Here is a 17,306-nt window from a genome sequence, read left to right as displayed (position 1 = left end):
AGTGTTGTTATTAATTATTCGGATAGAAACCAACAGTTTGCTGGGCTCTTTGCAGGCAGGCTCCACCCCGAAACAGCATATAACCCACACAGCCCTCAGGCACAAAATCACCATGAAATCCTGTCCAGCTCCTAACTTCTACATAGCAGGGACATGGGCCTGTAACAGCAGGGCGTATTGCAGGTCAGGACTGTGTAAAGAAAGTTTACACAGCATTTCACCGCGTGAACCCTGGCTTTAGCCAATACTGTCAGTCTCCAGCTTTTGAAAACTCAACTAGATCAAATCCATCTCTGCCCTGCACCCTCAGGATTCCCCAAGGCTCCTGCCAAGTTCTCAGGATCCGAATGCAAACCGGGAAGAGTGAAGTTACCCTACAGAGCACTAGAGGGTGCTGTTGCATCAGACACACCTGATTGTTGCAGGCTCTGATTTTTAGGATTATTAAAGAATCAGGTTGTGAACTCTCCACTCCAAGGTAGGCAGGATAGTGTAAGGAGAGAGGATTCACAATCTGTGACTAACATACAGAGTCCCAGAAGATGCTGACATGGGCACTGTTTTTCAGTATTGAATTAAAAAAAAACCCTGCAGCAGTGATCAAGCTGGTTTCTCCCCAGCTATGCCTGCCTAAAAGATAATGACATTTTACTTTAAATGCTAAGTTTGCTACCAGGATCTATGCCTTTGACAGCTGGATATTAGCCTTCTTTGGGACTCTTTATGTGAGATTACATCTCCAGTTAACGTGGAAGCTGAAGCTAGTGAAGAATGCAACTGGCTTGCTGAGATGAATTTCTGATTCTGAGCACGTGGCACCAGTTCTCTGGGCTCTGCACTGGCTGCCCCAGGGTTACCAGATGGAGTTTGAGGTTTTGACCTATAAAGCCCTAAGTGGCTTTGGGACCTGCCTGTTGGAGGGACCCAAGAGAGACAGGCAGGCCTCCCTGGCATTTGGTGGTACTCACTGGTCACATAGAAGTAGATCAGACGTTCATCTCTACCCACTTTGTTGGAGGCAACGCACTTGTACATGACGGAAACATTGGCTTCCTGGATCACCAGTTTGCTGACGGTCTGATAAAGGAAGTGAATGTCAGAATGACTGATGGTGAGGGGAGAGACAGGATCTTCACGGCTCTCAGGCTGACAATGGGACAGGCAGCAAAACACAAACAGCAAAATCCTCCCTCCTTCCCCCTAAAAAACCTTAAAATGCTGTTCTACCCTGAACAGTGATTGTGCCCCTTCCTATGCAGCGTACTGCTGTTGACTCTTGTGACAGCAATACCTTCTTGCTGCTTTCTACTCCTGTTAGTACTGCAAAGTCTTTGTGGCTAACAAAGAGTGAGCAGGATTCTCTTGTGCATCAGACACTAAACTCTAATCAATCATACAGAGAGCAAGCCCACAGAGGGCTACGGAGACAATGGGACAAGCAAGTGTCCCTGAGCGCCCAATATGGCCTGCTGATCCTTTATTCCGGGTGATGAAGAGTGAGAAGGAAAGAGCTCTGCCTGATTCCCAGATCCCAGGTTTAGTTTGCAGGACTTGCAGTGGGAAGAAAAGATCTTTTTATTTGTAAACTGAGCACATCTGAACACGACGCACCTCAGTATCATGTTACGGCTGCATCTCAGAGCAGAACTGTACTTTGGCCATCATTCAGGAAAGCATCCCTCTAAAGGAAAGCAGGAAAGCATGTGCTTAAAGTCCCGCTGAAGACAATGGGACTTTAGAATATGCTTAAAGTGTTTTCCTGAAGAGGGTTCGTTAGTATCAGGAGAAAATCAGGGGTATGAAAACATTGTGCATCTCACCATTTTAGAGCCTGTTGTAATTTTTTCTCCATTCTGTAAGTTCCAAGCTTTCATTTAAAATTCTTCTTCCTTTCCCCATTGCCAAGGTACAGCCAATGCAAAGTAAGCAGATGTGCTGCTGTTCTGTTAGTTCAAACTTAGAGTCATAGAGTTTAAGGCCAGAAGGGACCAACATATCATCTGGCTGATCTCCCGTACATCACAGGCCACCAACACTGCCCGGCACCTACACACTAAGCCAGCAACTGAAATTAGACTCAAATATTACATCCCACAGGAGATTAGACTATTATATGCCACAGGCAGAGAATAGGAGGGAGAGAGGTGCACCAATGGCTAGGGCCCCTGTAATGGCAGGGTAATGTCTCCAGAAAGACAACAGCAAGTAACACAAAAGGTTGGAATTCACTCTTCCTCCACCCTATTCACCTTACTCAGGTGTGAACTTCAAAGCTGTGTGTTATGAAGTGCTTCCCATTCAAAAGACATTGCAGTATGAAGCCTGGGCAATTTCCTTCCCCTCATTCTTTATTTGAAAACAACAAGATAATTAAATGCAAAAAACTATGATGCAATGTCTAAAATGAGGATGAAAATGCAAAAATTAAAATTCTGACAACAAAAATAATTTGCCCACACTATGCGTCCTGTACATTTTATAATATTCATTTTGTGATCTAAATAATAATGTACTAAGATAGGTAATTAACCAGAATAAACAGGCATAGAAAATACTATATGTCTGCAACATGGCTGAGTTAACATTATTGGAACCTTATGTGTTGCATTTTCTGACATCTTGTGTTTTTTGCTCTGCGATCATAATTTTGCAAGAATATAGGGATTTTTGCATTTCTTATATGTCTTTCTGTACAGACTGGATTATCCTATGCTGAACCCATCATTGCACATATTGGCCTTTTTAACCAATTTTTACACCACCACCTATGACCTGATAACTAAAATCTGAATGGAGGTTCTCAAACTGTGACCTGTGGACCACCCTGGATTTGAGAGTCCTTCCTGAAGAACGAAGAGTGAATCCATCAGTCAGAGTTAGGAGTTTCAGAAGGGAGGTGGGTCCTTCACAACATCTCTCTCCTAAGGGTCCGCAGAATGAATTGTAGGAGACACTTTTGGGGACACAACTTCCCACCACAAGCAGCAAAATTCTCTCCTCCCAGAGCTTTGGTAACTCTTGTGGGCCTTCACTGTCTGACTTAGAATTTTGGAATATTTACATTTAAAGATACATCTAACTAGCTAGGGAGTGGGCAGGACAGAGGTGAAGAATGCAAGGGATAGAGGAGGAAAGAAGAAGGGGAAAGAAGGAAAGGAGGAGGAGGAGGAGAGCAGAGGAATGAAGGACCTAGATGGTATAAGAAAAGATGAAAACTGTACTAAGAGGTTCCAGGTTCCATGACCATCTTCCGATACACCTGTTTGTCACCAGTTCACGCTCTTGCTTCTGGTGTGGACACTCAACCACTAACTCTGACTCAGAACTGCTCTGAGCAGATGCATAGGCAGCATCTTCCCGTCCACCGCCCTTTCAGTCGCAGTGACGGATTCCTGGCTGGGGCCTTGGAACAGGAAGTGAATTTGGAGGTGTGTATGAAAACAGGAAGTGACTTTAGGAAGTTGGGAGCCATTTGTTTGTTCTCGAGCCTGCATCCCTGTGTGTGTGTTTGGTGTCAAACACTCTAGCCTTGAACAGGAAGTTAGTCATGAAGGAGTGCACAGATCACTGACACTTATGGCTATTGATGGAAAGAAATGGCTATTGAATGCTGACCATGCTTTTATAGGGCCACACATCAGAAAGAGGGAGAGATGTCCCTTCTAGAGAGGAAATGCACTGCGAGAGCCAATGGAATTTCTTGGACTCCCAGGGGCACCTCCTGCACAAACACATTTTCATTCACAAAGCGGCAATGGACTCAGGCCAGGATTTCTACACAACCTTTGTTCTTGGCTCTTTCCGCAACCCACATAAGCAAGTGAAATGCACCACAGAAGGCAGGCATTTTCCTGGAATGTTCAGAAGTTTCCCCATCAGCCCTGGCCCCTATTCCCTCTTTCTGGGGGGACTTGGTGACTGGTCATAGTATTTGGCTGACTCCCCGCAAATTAACTGCTTTGTTCCTGCCTTTATATCGACATTCTGTTTCTGAGAAGAAATGTCCGTGTGTGGGTTTGAAGGGAGGGGAGTTCGAGGTTCAGAGTGAGGCGGGAGAGAGGTCTGTCTCTGGGGCTCAGTCCAAGTCCAAGGGAAACCATTCTCTCTCCAGCTTGGTTTGGCAGAGACAAGCTGGAACTGCATGTCAGGCAGCCAGGAACTACCCCAGCCATTTGACGATACTGCCTGCACCTCTCTGTTTCTCAGTCCCTCTCTCTTGGTCATTGACAGGGCTGGTACTTTTATCTCACAGCTGAGTTCTTGGCAGACACATGGGCACGGTTTCTCATTATTCTGTGATCACTAGACAACCTGATGCTGTTAGAGTGCGCCCGCATGATGAGCTCAGACCGTGGGGATACAGAGAAACAACCTCACCTTATTTCTTCCTTCCACAGACTCTGTCCAGGTGTCAATGCTCTCGATGGGGTTCTCGGCATCCTGCGGGGACACATCCTTCCAGTCTTTGCACTCGGGCATCCGGTCCCGCTGATGGCGCCTTGCTGCCCGGTGCTTGCTACTGCTCACCCGGCAGCCATGCGAAAGAAGAGGGGAGGGGAGAGAGGGTGCCCGCTGAGAATAAGGCCAAATGGTGGCACTCCTCTCTGCAGGGCAGAGACTGAGAGCTCACACACTCCTTTCATCGGAACCAATAGGATTTTCCGCGATGAGGAAAGCTCTCCCAACAGCAATACTTCACACGTCCATGCTGCTTTGCACCTGAAGGCCCATGACACTCCTGTGAGCTATTAAGTGGAAAGTTCCTCCTTAGATGGAGAAACTGAGGCAGAGAGAGAGGATGCAACTCTTAGGCTCCCGGCTCCTAGGCCACTGCCTTCGCCACAAAATCATCCTTCCCCCCAATGATGGAGGAGAGGGTGTAACATGGTGGCTTGCTCTTGAGCTGGGGCACCTGGGGCTCAGCCAGCCCTGATTACAGGAAAAGTCTCAGCTGAGTCAGCAAATTCCCTATGAAGAGCAGCAGGTAGGTGCAGTAAGGGCAGGGATGGCTCAGGAAAGTGAGATCTGAGAACACGTAGCAGCTGAGAACTAGAAGCAGCAGCTGCAAGGAACAAGACTGGCTCCTGCAGAGACTTTGAACTGTGCCTGGCTCTGGGAGAGAGGGCTGGGGACCCCCAACAAAGGAAAAGAGACACTGAACTGGGGTTGGGGCATGGAAGGACAGTGTATACTGGAAGTGACTAAGTGGGACCCCAGGATATGTTTTAATTTCTTGGTTAAGGGACCCCATGAAGGAGACAATGGGTCGGAGTGCTACAGAGTGACCGCGAGGCACAAGGGACACTCAGGTGGCAGCCAACTCTGCTGCGGTGGGAACAAAGGCCAGTCATTTGTGCAATGCTCAGTTTCTGTCTCTGTTCCGGTTTGGTTTGCTCTGTAGCGAGGCCTAGATCCATAGTGTTCCTTCTAAGCCTGATTCACAGCACTGGGAGTGTAAACATCACCACATGGCTTGGGTAATGTTAGCAGATCTCCCAGCCCTGCAGCCTGGAGTGCACCTGGTTAACCCAGGGGAAATGTCTCAAACACAGTTGCTGTAGGCAGCTAAAAGAAACAGGACTGAGAGATTCACCTCCAGGTTATTATCACTGATGCCAGAGGTGCAGGGGAGGGAATGGAGAGTTCGGTCTTTGATCCTTCAGGAGTGCAGAACCCAGTCCTCATAGGGAACCTGAATTAAAACTGCAGCCAGGCCTAACTAGCTGTGTGTGTTTCAGAAATGAATGTGCACTAGGGCATGTGGTGAGGAGAGGATAACCTGGTGGGTCAGGAAGTGGAGTTGAGCATGTGTTGGGAGCCAAGGTCGGGAATGGAGGATCCAGGGCCATCTGTGGGATTAGGCACAGGGATGTCTGCTCGCCGCATGCAGGAGAGGGCTCTCCACTGAGAGTGAACAATGGGAGTCTGGGGTGCCAGGAATGAGGAGCAGGGAATATCCATTGTCCGTGCAGGGGACAAGGTTCTGCAGAGTGCTCCCTGGCGTGTCTGCTGGTAGCACAGGGCAGAATGCCCTGCAGTGTGAGTGCCCGGGTGCAACATCAGGAATCTGTGTAAACAACAGGAAGTCAGGAAGAAGCCTCCTGCATCCTCTGGAGCTGCACTAAGCAGAAACATTGCGGCCTTGGGAGACAGTGCTCATAATTCATCAGCCCCTCTGCTTCCTGACAGGGCCACCGAGTGCTCACATGCTATTGGAAATACTGGTTTCCTCACCAGTGATAGCAGAACCTTTGTGGCCTAGGTGTCTGTGTCGATGCCCCATTTCCTCCACGCTCAGTGACTCTGCCTCGCTCACGATCTGCTCGCTGTTGGCTCCTTTCTCCGTGTGTCTCGCTAGATGCATCTCCACTAAGTCGATTCCCCTCAAATGCTCTCCTAGTGCAGTTCCACTGGTGGAAGCAACAGCAGGTGCACTGAGGTCAAAAAGGCAGCTGGGGCCTTGGCTGTTTAACCACCATGTCATCTGCTCTAAGCAGGGTTAGATACCACAGGGGTAAACATACCTAGGCCCTGTCTACACTAGTGCACCCACCGCTGCTCTCACTAGGACACCTGCCCCAGTGCAAACTCTACCAGGAAACTTTGCAGAAGAAAGTCTAACGTAGAGAGGCCCGCTCACTGATCCTTGACCTTTACAACCCATCCCGTGGAGGTCCTGTTTTCTAGAGACCTTCTTTCAGCCAAGCAAGGCTAAGATTCTCCTCAGAGCCTCACATGGCTCCTACTTCGGCCAGTGGGTCAATGTCGCAGTGGAGGCACTCTTACGCCCTGCAGCCTGAGCACATGCCTTCTGCAGGATTCCCAGCCCCTACTGCTCTGATTGCAGAGTCCATACATGGAAGGCTGCTTCTGGAGGAGCATATTTCCCGGGTGTAGTGATCCCTGCTGCTGTATGACTCTGTGCTACAAAATGCCATCCAGATGTGGCCATTCACACCCAACAGCCACAGTTGGTCTGTTCGGTTCAGTATAATTTTCTAACCAACTTTCTGTGGCCTTCTCCTCCTGGCTTTCCAGGCAGGGGAGAGCTGGCAGGTGGAGAAGGGAAACAGAACCTCAGAGACATCTCTTCCTACCTACTCTGTGCCAGCTGAGAAAACTCTCTGCACTTAAACACTGGAAAGCCACAGAGATTTGGCATTCTCTCCAGAAGTCAGTAGTCCTTTGTTCTTTGTGAGTAAAATGCCACCACCCAGTGCACATCCAGGGAATGGCGTCTGCGCTGCTCATTAGCAGCGTGTGGCTTCAGAAAATAGACAAGTGGGTATATTGTCTGGTTTAGGTGAAAGGCCGAGATTACTTTGAGGGTGAATTTTGTGTGTAGTCTCAATGAAATCTTAGCCTTATAGATAATTGTATAAGATGGATCAGCCATAAGGTGGATCTTGCCTGCATTGTCACTGCACTTAACAGCTGGAGGAGATTGAGGTCGTCCTGGTATCAGCACCTTCAGAAGCAAACTTCCTTCATGTAAAGAGAGATCACTTACCACCTTGTACAGGAACTGAATTTCTTTGAGAAGCATGGTCCCTATCTATACTTTACTGTGGGGTACATATGAGATGAGGAAGGTTTTTTGTGGGGGGAGGGAGGTGACTCAATGGTGTAGTCAAAATGGATGATGCCGAGAACCATTTGTCTGCTATCATTCACCAAGTCTGAGAAAATTGGGCTAGGTGGCCATCAAATTGGATGTCTGGGTAGGTAGGAGATGGCATCCGAGTTGGTTCGCAGCTCTCAAGGGTCTCATCAAAAGTATCTCTTAGTGGGAGGTTGTGGTTGGAAGGAGTATTGTGTTTGGTTCTCTGCATCCTTTGCTGCTTCTGTAGTGGTTCATATCCGCCTTGGGAGTAGAAGGCTTGTGGCAGTGATTTAGGCTTGTAAGGCTGTCTGTCATGCTTGCCCTTCAGTGCTGATCTACGTAGATACCTGGGGAAAGAAGGGTTGCCCTGGAGTCTTTCAAGACGCATTAGTCTTTCCAGTAAATAAGTTATACCCATAACAGGGTGAATCCTCCACAGTGGATTGAACTTCCCTGGGGAAACCTGAAGAGAGCAGTCAGGATTTGTGACACATAATGATAGCAGTCACCATTGACCTTGAGGCTGTGTCAGCTAAATCAACAGCAGCCTGTAGAGATGTTCTAGCCACCAATCTACCCTACTCAATAAGGGCCTGAAATTGTGCCCTGTTCTCCTGAGGAAGCTTATTTTTGAATTCCGAAAGCTTTGAAGAGTTAGCAAAGTCATACTGTCCTGTGACAGCAAGGCCTGGTTCAGAACTGCAGGCTGGTAGATGTAAACTCCTTCCTTCTGAGGTGGTCCAAATGTCTGGCCCCTTTCCCTGAGCGGTACTGTTTCCTACTCTTTTCAGTGACAGCCTGAACCACCAAAAGAGTTTGAGGCAGGATGTGTGAACTAAAACTCTGCTCCTTTGGCTGTACTTCTTGTCTGCCCTCTTAGCAGGAGGTGCACATATTGCTGGAATATGCCACACAACTTTGGCAGACTCTAGGATGGCTTGATTAACAAGAAGCACTACTTCATTAGGTACCACGCTCCGCAAATATCTGCAGCCTGTGAGGTAGCCTCTGGACACTGTAGTCATCTGGTGGAGGTGATGGGGCCACGGCAATCACCTCATTAGGAGATGATGATGGTACTCCTACTGGGACCATCAGTCCAGCTCTTCCTCCTCCTCTCCATGGGTTCCTGAGAGAGCTCTGGTTGATCTCTGGAGGGGGAAGAATGGTGTGATTCACGCAGAGACCACTCTGATTCAGAATATTGCATTTATGAGTCTCATGGTCCCCAGTACAGCCAGTGAGAGGGATCCAACATAGGTTGAGGAGGTCCCCAAGGCATAGCGTTTCATGGTCAGGGTGTGGGGGCACCCCTTCTTACAAGGTCATTGCAGGCCTAGGTGATTCTGAATCCTCTATCTGGGCTCACTTCTCTCACTGGAGGTGATGTCAGTCCTTCCCCCATGTCAGATTCCCCCAAAGAGGAAAATGTGGCCTCCTCCAATGGTGGTGCTGTCGGTACTATTGATATGGAAATATCTCAATTGTTAGAAGGAATCGGGGATTGACCTGTCCTGTAGAGTTCATGGAGAGAGGGTGTCAGAATCTCCCTTGTAAGGACTGCGTCTGATAGGAGGGAAGATTCTGGATCTGGAAGAGTTATGATATCGTGTGGAGTAGTGCACCTATCACCAGTCATTGGGGTGTGAAGAGTCTTCTCTCTGTGCACCTTTAGAGCTGGCATAGAATGGCACTTGGAAGCCAGCATTTCCTTATGTGAGTGTGTCAGTACCGATGGTGCATGGGCTTTGTGATGCTGGCAGACCAGATGCCAGCTCATGCCAAGGCCCAGGGCCTCACTGTACACTGATAAATGCACAGCAGGAAACCACTCTGGTTTATCTCTGTGTTAGTAAAGTTAAAATGGATATTAGCTTAATAAGAATGTGTTTAATGTTTAGACTTTATGGAATGCTCATAGGATACTGCTTATAATCTCTGTATCCCATGGTAAAAAGGTATATTGACGGTTTGCACTGTAATCCTTTGTAATTGTGTAACTCACCAAACAGGAAAAAGCAGCATTAATTAAGGTAAAGTGCTTGTTTTGCATACAAGATGGCCCATTGACAGCAAAGGAGGCATTGTGGAACAAAGGACAGAGACCTTGTTGATTGCATTCCTAACTCTCTCCAGGAAGGGGAAACATGAACTCATCCCATCAGCTTGCAATCTGGGGAATAAAAAGTCCCTGACAAGGAGAAACTTGGTCTAGATTCTGAGGGCCAAAGATTCCTAAATGTAAGCAACAGATCCCCATGCTGCTCGACATGGGTCAGCCCTAATGGATGCATAGACCTGCTTATAATAGACTCTTCTCTTACTTTTATAAATTGAAGACTGTAACTCATTTGTGTGTGTGTTTTTCCTGTTTTAACCTTTACATAATTCTCTTATTTCTGCTCTCACTTAATAAATGTTTAGTTAGTTTATTACAGGATTGGCTACAGGCATTGTCTTTGGTTTGAGATCTGAGTACAAATGACCTGGGGTAAGTGACTGGTACTTTGGGACTGGGAGTAATCTGAATATTGGTGTGCTTTCTGGTGGAAAGTGACCACCTATCACATAGTGCAGCTTGCCTGGGAGGCAAAATAGCCTGGAATGGCCAAAGGGACTGGCTGGGGCTAGACTGTCACACTGCTTTAGGAGTTCACACATGATACTGGGTTGGTGAAATCTAATTATAGAACATACAACCACTTTGAGAGTTCTGCCCTGCTCTTTGAGAGTCTGCCCCAAGGCTGGCATATATACTTGTGAGCCACTCCACACAGCATGACAAAGTTCTTAGTGTTTGACCTTGGCAGGTACCAGTGATTGTCCCGGCCTTGGCTCATTTCTCTCCTTGCTTGGCAACAATGGTCCCACTCCTGTTAATGGTGGTGAGGTGGAGGGAACCCTTATTCTTCATATCACGACTCCTGTGCATCCTTGAGCCTCCTGGAGCCAGGCATGAAGAATCATCCAACTTAGAAGGCATTGGCGAGGCAGCCCTCCTCGTAGAGGTGGGGGATTTCTCTTTAGGCTTTTGAGATGGCTCCCTGTCCTGGTGGTGAGCCTGAGAAGAGGAGTCCTTGGCTCTGTCTTTGCCTACCACTCTCTCGGAAGTGGTAGTGCCAGGTGGAGTGTTCTTCAATGCCTCTGCCCACTGTACAGGTGGCTCTGCTCAGCCTGGATCAGACTAGGGTCTCATAGCACACTCCATGAGATGTCACGTATGACAGGCATCCGACGAAGTGGGTATTTACTCACCAAAGCTCATGCTCCAATACATCTGTTAGTCTATAAGGTGCCACAGGACTCTTTCTGCTGCTACTCTCTGAGATGTTTCCTAAATCTGAACTCTGTCGCTTGCCGGGTTTGGCTGGGAAAGGAGTGACAGATATGGCTTTTAGCTTTTCTGAGGCAGCATATACACCTCTGACACTGGTTGTCAGTGACCGGGCAGGACTGAGGGTAGGACATACAGTTCTGGAAGCCTGGAATCCCAGGCATAATCTGTGTCCTGCACTGGGAGTGTGTGTGTCTATGTGTGTCTGTGGAGAATCCTGAATTCTAACTAACTAAACTAACTCTAAAACGAATATCTAACTAACAACATTTATATTTTACAACATTTACAGATTCGATGTCAGATGGTTCCTCCGTGAACATGGGAGGGTTATGTCTTAGACCATGTGGCAGAAGAAAGGAACTGGAGAGGCGGTCCGGAGCACAAAGAGAGGAAGAGTGCAGGCGGAAACTAACAGACACTGCTAGCAAAAATCTTCCTGTCTCAGGCACCTGGAGCGTGCGTGTACCTCACAATGGAATACACATTGGGACCAGCACTGCAAGAATAATAGTGAAATTCTCCTGCTCCCCCTTGCAACATGAATTGAAATGAACACATCCAGCAATGCAGCATCAGGGTTGCTAGGTGCAGATAGGACACGGGTCACCTAAGCAACAGGTATTTCCTCACTCAGAGCCCCCTCCGTCCAGTACCCAGAGCTCTGCAGTAAGGATCCAGGGACATTCTGGGCTGCCCTTCCTAGCCCTCGCAGAGAGAGCAGCTTTCTGATTCCTCTTTAGGATGTTTCTTTTCCCACTTCAGAGGTTAACCACTTAGATGCCAAACTGAAACACCACAGACTTCTGACTTTGACTTTTCTAATAGGAGACATGCGGGAAGCCAGATCTGATTCTAGATTCTGCATAAGTCATTGTATCAGAGGAGTAGCCATGTTAGTCTGGATCTGTAAAAGCAGCAAAGAATCCTGTGGCACCTTATAGACTAACAGACGTTTTGGAGCATGAGCTTTCGTGGGATGCATGAGCTTTCGTGGGATGCATCTGAGGAAGTGGGTATTCACCCACGAAAGCTCATGCTCCAAAACGTCTGTTAGTCTGTAAGGTGCCACAGGATTCTTTGCTGCTTTTACATAAGTCATTGGTCACTGATGCTTATCACCTGTAAGATGCTGGGTTAGTGTTTGCCCCCCAGAGTAGGAATGAAGCAAGAGAAAACCCTTTGGTTTCCTAGTACTTTGTGTTTCGCTGGCCGACTGCGAAAGCAGCATAGTCTAGAGGATTTCACCAGACATTGGCTCTGCCACCGGCTTATGGTGTGGGCTTGAGTGAGTCACTTGCACTCTCTGTCTCAGTTTCCCATCTGTAAAATGGGGATAATAATACTCACCTGCCTGACAGGGATAATGTAAGGATCAGTTAAGGTTGTAAAGTGTTAGGTCTTATTATGGCAAATGTCAGAGTGTTGAGAGGTCCATGACCTCACCGGAAGCATTGGAAGTAGGTGGCTGAGGAGTCAGGAGAACGTTGCCGAGGCTCTGTGTTAGAGGCTGTCAGGGGTTACACGTGACACATCAGGAATGCTCCAAAAGTCTGTTTCAGGTAGACTCAGCATCTCTTCCTCCATATCCAATGCGAATGAACAGGCTGAGGCAGATCCGTATCAATCAGATACTGCAGATTTCACCTCAGTGTGTTACAGGCAAATGCTGGGCTGGAGCTTTGTGCCCAGGCAGATGGTGAAATTGAGCCACAGGGAGGTGAAGTGATGTAACCAAAATCACTGAGTGACTTAGTTGGGACTAGAACCCTGACTCCCTGTGTTAACCGCCAGACAACACTGCCTCCCCCCAACCAACAAATCACACCCAACACACGCCACGCATCACTCAGATCTGCAGCCAAATGGCATAGCTTAGTTTTGAGTGGCTACTGGCTCTGTGTATACAGAATAGGCCCAAGGCCTTCGCCTGAGTGATATGACTGAGATCTTGGCACCTAGCGCTAGGAAGCCAGGGCCAAGATGGTGAGGAAGAGCACTTACAGGCTACGTCGTGAGAACATCCGGCAAGGGCTCCACGGCCTCCACTGCCACTGGATCACTTCTGGTGCTGGGATGCCATAGACTGTGCAGGTGAGGGCCTGGTGGCTCCTACGGGAATAGATGCTCGGGGAAGAGGCTTCCTTCTCGTGAATGTGCGGAGGAACTGAAATCAGCAGAATGACAATATTTGTAATCTGGCATCAGCACTGCAGTCCCTTTTGCTGAGTCGCCACGCCTGAGAGAACATCCTTCCTGTTCTGGGCTATAAAAAGAGAGGTCACTAGAACACCCTGGCTTTCAGGGCATCTGGGTCTAGACGCAGTGACCTGCTGGTAGGATCCAGGTGGTGCAATGAATTAAAGCAACTGTTTTTAATCTGTGGAGCTCTTGGGCCCACTGTAGAGGTGCTGTGCAAGCAGGAGTAAGTTATACTTAGCAACATTTAAAGCGAATTCTTCCTCTACAAGACTTCACTGGTGCCACTGTCCAATTGCTGCATGTATCAAAGCAGCTCCTCGCAGCCCTGCACTCCAGTCCATTCCTGCCTGTACTTCTTAAGCCTCACTTTCTCAGTTACAGGGGATGCCAAAAATACTTTAATTAGGGTTAGACCATCCCCACCTCTCACATCCCAGAATTCCATGCTCTGCCATATTGCAGGGATGCAGGAGGGATCACATTCATCCCTGTTGTAACTCCACTGAGGTCCACGGAACTGCACTGGGGTGAATCTGGCACAAGTACCTTGGGGAACATGGATATAAACCCAAGGTGTCAAGTTTCTATTCTGCCCTGACACAAAGTCCTAGTCAGAATCAGTGTCACTCACCATCCTCCATCAGCACTTCCTATAGGAGCTTTTCTAAACCAGATCAGGGAGACAGCTGCAAATTCCAGCTCATCAGCATCAGAATTTAGACGTGCATGAAGACAAGGAGGATTGCTCATGGAAAAGAGGTCACCTTCTTTTTCTATATTTCTCCATGTTCAGTGACAGAGAAATCTCTGATGATAATAATACCTAGCTCTTATCTAGCACTTTTTGTCAGTAGATCTCAAAGCACTTTAGAAAGGGGATCAGCATTTTAGAGATGAAGGAACTGAGTCACAGAGATGGGAAGTGAACTTGCCCAAGGTCACCCAGCAGTGGCAGAGATGGAAATAAAACCCAGGTCTCCTGAGTTCCACTCCAGTGCTCTGTCCACTAGCTCACACTGAAAAGGCCACAGTGTCATTATCTAGCTACAATTGGTGGAATGAGGAAAGAGGAGAGGTATAAACTTGGACTGCTACAGACTAGTGACATCCCCTGGTGAATTAAATACAACTGGCTAATGATTTCAGGGGAGTTACTCCAGGAATGAGTTTGGCCCACTGGGTCTAAGAACAGCAGGAAGGTCTCTTGGCCAGTTGCCTCCCACCATTTTCTGCCTTATCCTTCCTTACCATTGACTATTAACTGGAGGCTAATGCGCTCCTCCAGCCCAGCCAGCCTGTTCCATAAAACTAAGGTGTAAGTCCCGGAGTTCTGTTCTGACACGTCTTTGATCTGCATCGAATAGGGAGATTGCTTGTTGGGAATTAACTTGCCGTCCTTGTACCTGTGGGGAAATAGAGAGCAAATGCATAGACAGAGAGGTACAGTCCTACTGAAATATAGTCAGAGGCCTGCAGGCGTTAATGCTGGGAGCCATCTGGCAGCAAAATGTGCTCAGCGGGCTTTGGTCACTAATGCTGGGAGCCCTTTTAGAGAGGACTTAATAGGTTTCCCAAGAAAACAAGTTAGGGGGCAGCTCGCCTTCCTAGAAGTAAGAATGCTCCAGGTCAGGATGGGTGGAAAATACCACCACTGGTGTGAGTGGGGAATTCTGGTTGTTAGCCTATTACACCTGCTTGGCATCGGTGCAATTGGTGACAAGTGGAGAATCAGACCTTCAGCTTTTCTCTTCCAGGCTGCAGCAGCGACCCCAGCTGGCTGGTCAGGAGAGAGGCAGCACCAATGGAGCTGCCATGGGAGTTCAGTTAGGCCCCTCTGCTCAGTGCAGACTGGAATCTTTGCTGTCTACATGCCAGGTTCCAGGACTTAACCTACCGTCCCCTCTCCCACTGCCCCACTCCCAACCCCAGGAAGGCCTCTGCCCTGTTGTGTGTGAGGACAGGTGTTGCACAGCAGCAGGGAGTGCTGGGCAGCCCTGTGGGTGCAGGTGCGGCGGGAGGAGAAAAGCGAACGACGAGAGAGCAGAATGTGGCCAAAACCAGAAGACTGCACGCGAGGACCAATTAGGAAGGTTTTCTTCCTTGGCTGGCTGCCAGTTGGCTGGGAAAGAGCTAAGGGAGAGCTTTTCCATCAGTAGAAATTGCTGGGATCCTCAGGCCAACCGTATCAGCCAGCTCCTTCTGCTGCAGAGTGGCATAGGGATATCTCCCCTCCTGCAAGGAATTTCTGCAAGACCCTTGTTAACTCCAATCCCCCCCCCCGCAACCCTTCCCTATACCCCCCCGTCAAGGATGGGCATGAAGGCTGGGGGACACAGGCTAAGAAAGGTGGGTTACCACTGGAACTCTGGCGGGGGATAGGCGACCACCTTCACTGGCAGTTTCACGACTTCGTCTCCTGCTGTGGCTTCTATCACTGACCCCTTCCTCCACTCCACATTGATGAAGGGCTTCTCTGTAAAAGCAGGGCCACGCAGACAGGTGACAAGACAAAAAGGGGTAGAGGGGAGGGAAGCAGAAAGAGACCTGTCAAGTTGCTGAGCTGTCACAGCGGCAGAGATGCTGCTTGCCCCGCAACCCGAGAAGGAGACTTTCTGAGACATTCATAATACTGTACCCAGCTCTTTTTTCATGCTTTTCATCAGCAGATCTCAAAGACGGTTAGAATCATTATCCTCATTTTACAGATGGGGAAACAAATAGTAACAGAGAGGTGAAGTGACCTGCCCATAGCACCCAGCAGATTAATAGAAAGCCAGGAATAGAACCCAGGTCTTCCGAGTTCTACCCCAATGCGCTATCCACTAAACTACACTACCTTGCCTTGTCAATAAAGTGATGTGACTGTGCGTCTCCAAGTGTGTTTGTACAAGTGTGTGCTTGTCTATGCAAGTGTGTGGCTACACATACACATCTCTGCAGCGTGCACTTGTATGGGGGTGAGCCCACCCCCAGGATCACATGGGCACTGTGTGGTGATACGCAGGCACATAGGTGTATTTGTAATTTATTGCCAAGGATGTCTCAGCTCAAGTAGGTGTTTGCCTTGCAGTGAGGTTCATGCTATTTCACACCCAGCTGTCCAGAGTGATGACAAGGGCACAGAGCGGTTGAATGACTTACTTCGTGAGGGTGAAGGGAGGGTCACATACACTGAGTCTGTAGCTTAGCTGTTAGTGGAATTCAAGGGTCCCTGGGTCACGGGGATCCTCTAACCTCTAGATCGCACGCAACAAGCAATGCTTCAAAAATAACTCTCCGGCATATTAGTGAACAAAACACCTCCTGATAATTCTTAGAATTCTCTTCTCCTTGGCTGTCTGTTTTTGGCCTCTCTGCCCACTGCCCCACTCCTGCTGTCTTGACAAAGCAGAAACCCGTTGTACCGTGCACAATGACATCGATGCTCTCCTTGAATGTTTGCTCCCCATTGCTGGCCATGCACATGTATTTCCCCAGGTCCTGCTGGCTCACGTTTTGGATGATCAGGATGCTGGAGAGCTCAGTGTGGGTCTGCTGGGAGCGCCTCTCAGGCAGCTCAGTGACAGCCCGGTGCATCTGCCAAGAAGAGGTGGAGGGGGTTAAAAGATAAATCAAGGGAACAGAGACAGTTTGGATGGGTTACATGTGAGGCTCTTCGCTGCCAGGAGCATTCAGTCTTCCTCAGTTACTTCTTCCTGAGTCATTGTCTAAAAGATGGGCAGCGCCAAGAACTGCTTCAGCCCTTGAGGCATGATTGGGCTGGCAAAGAGCCATTCCTATGGGCCTAGAAATACACGTCATAGTCTTGCAACAGGTCCTTTGTTATTACAGGCTCCACTCCAATCTGTGGGCCAGTCGCCTGGGGCAGAGCGTAATCAGTCTGCAGAGCCCCCTCACTACAGTAATTCCTTGAAGCCTACAAGATGATATCACCCTTGAATAATATTCTGCAGAGAGAAATCTGGTCTGTGGCTATTCTCCCTGCAAACCTGCTCTTCTGTAGTTAAAGTTACCACAAGCTAGCAATTATTTTTTGGGATGGGAGAGAGGGAGCAAAGGTTCTTTTGTTAACTAGCTTCTGCTGCAGAGTGGCAAAATGGAAAAGTTGGTGAATAGCAACCTAGTCACACCATCAAAATGGGATGCCCTGCCTCAGCCAATGACGTC

General features: G+C 48.4%; 1 protein-coding gene across 2 annotated transcripts in view; it reads right to left on the bottom strand.

Annotated features, from left to right (window-relative positions):
• FLT4 (fms related tyrosine kinase 4) overlaps positions 1–17,306 on the bottom strand; it is a 100,833-nt gene that overhangs the window by 21,561 nt on the left and 61,966 nt on the right. For both annotated transcript variants that reach the window (XM_030573246.1, XM_030573247.1), the window contains exons 7-12: positions 16,544–16,715; positions 15,495–15,612; positions 14,388–14,542; positions 12,942–13,104; positions 4,378–4,519; positions 969–1,077 (exon numbers count right to left, since the gene is read on the bottom strand). In XM_030573246.1, the coding sequence (XP_030429106.1) occupies positions 969–1,077; positions 4,378–4,519; positions 12,942–13,104; positions 14,388–14,542; positions 15,495–15,612; positions 16,544–16,715 (859 nt within the window). The remainder of the gene's footprint in view (positions 1–968; positions 1,078–4,377; positions 4,520–12,941; positions 13,105–14,387; positions 14,543–15,494; positions 15,613–16,543; positions 16,716–17,306) is intronic.

The sequence above is a fragment of the Gopherus evgoodei genome, chromosome 8 (genome assembly GCF_007399415.2).
Source record: "Gopherus evgoodei ecotype Sinaloan lineage chromosome 8, rGopEvg1_v1.p, whole genome shotgun sequence".
Taxonomy (NCBI): Eukaryota; Metazoa; Chordata; order Testudines; family Testudinidae; genus Gopherus; species Gopherus evgoodei.
This window is presented reverse-complemented; position numbering and strand designations above follow the sequence as displayed.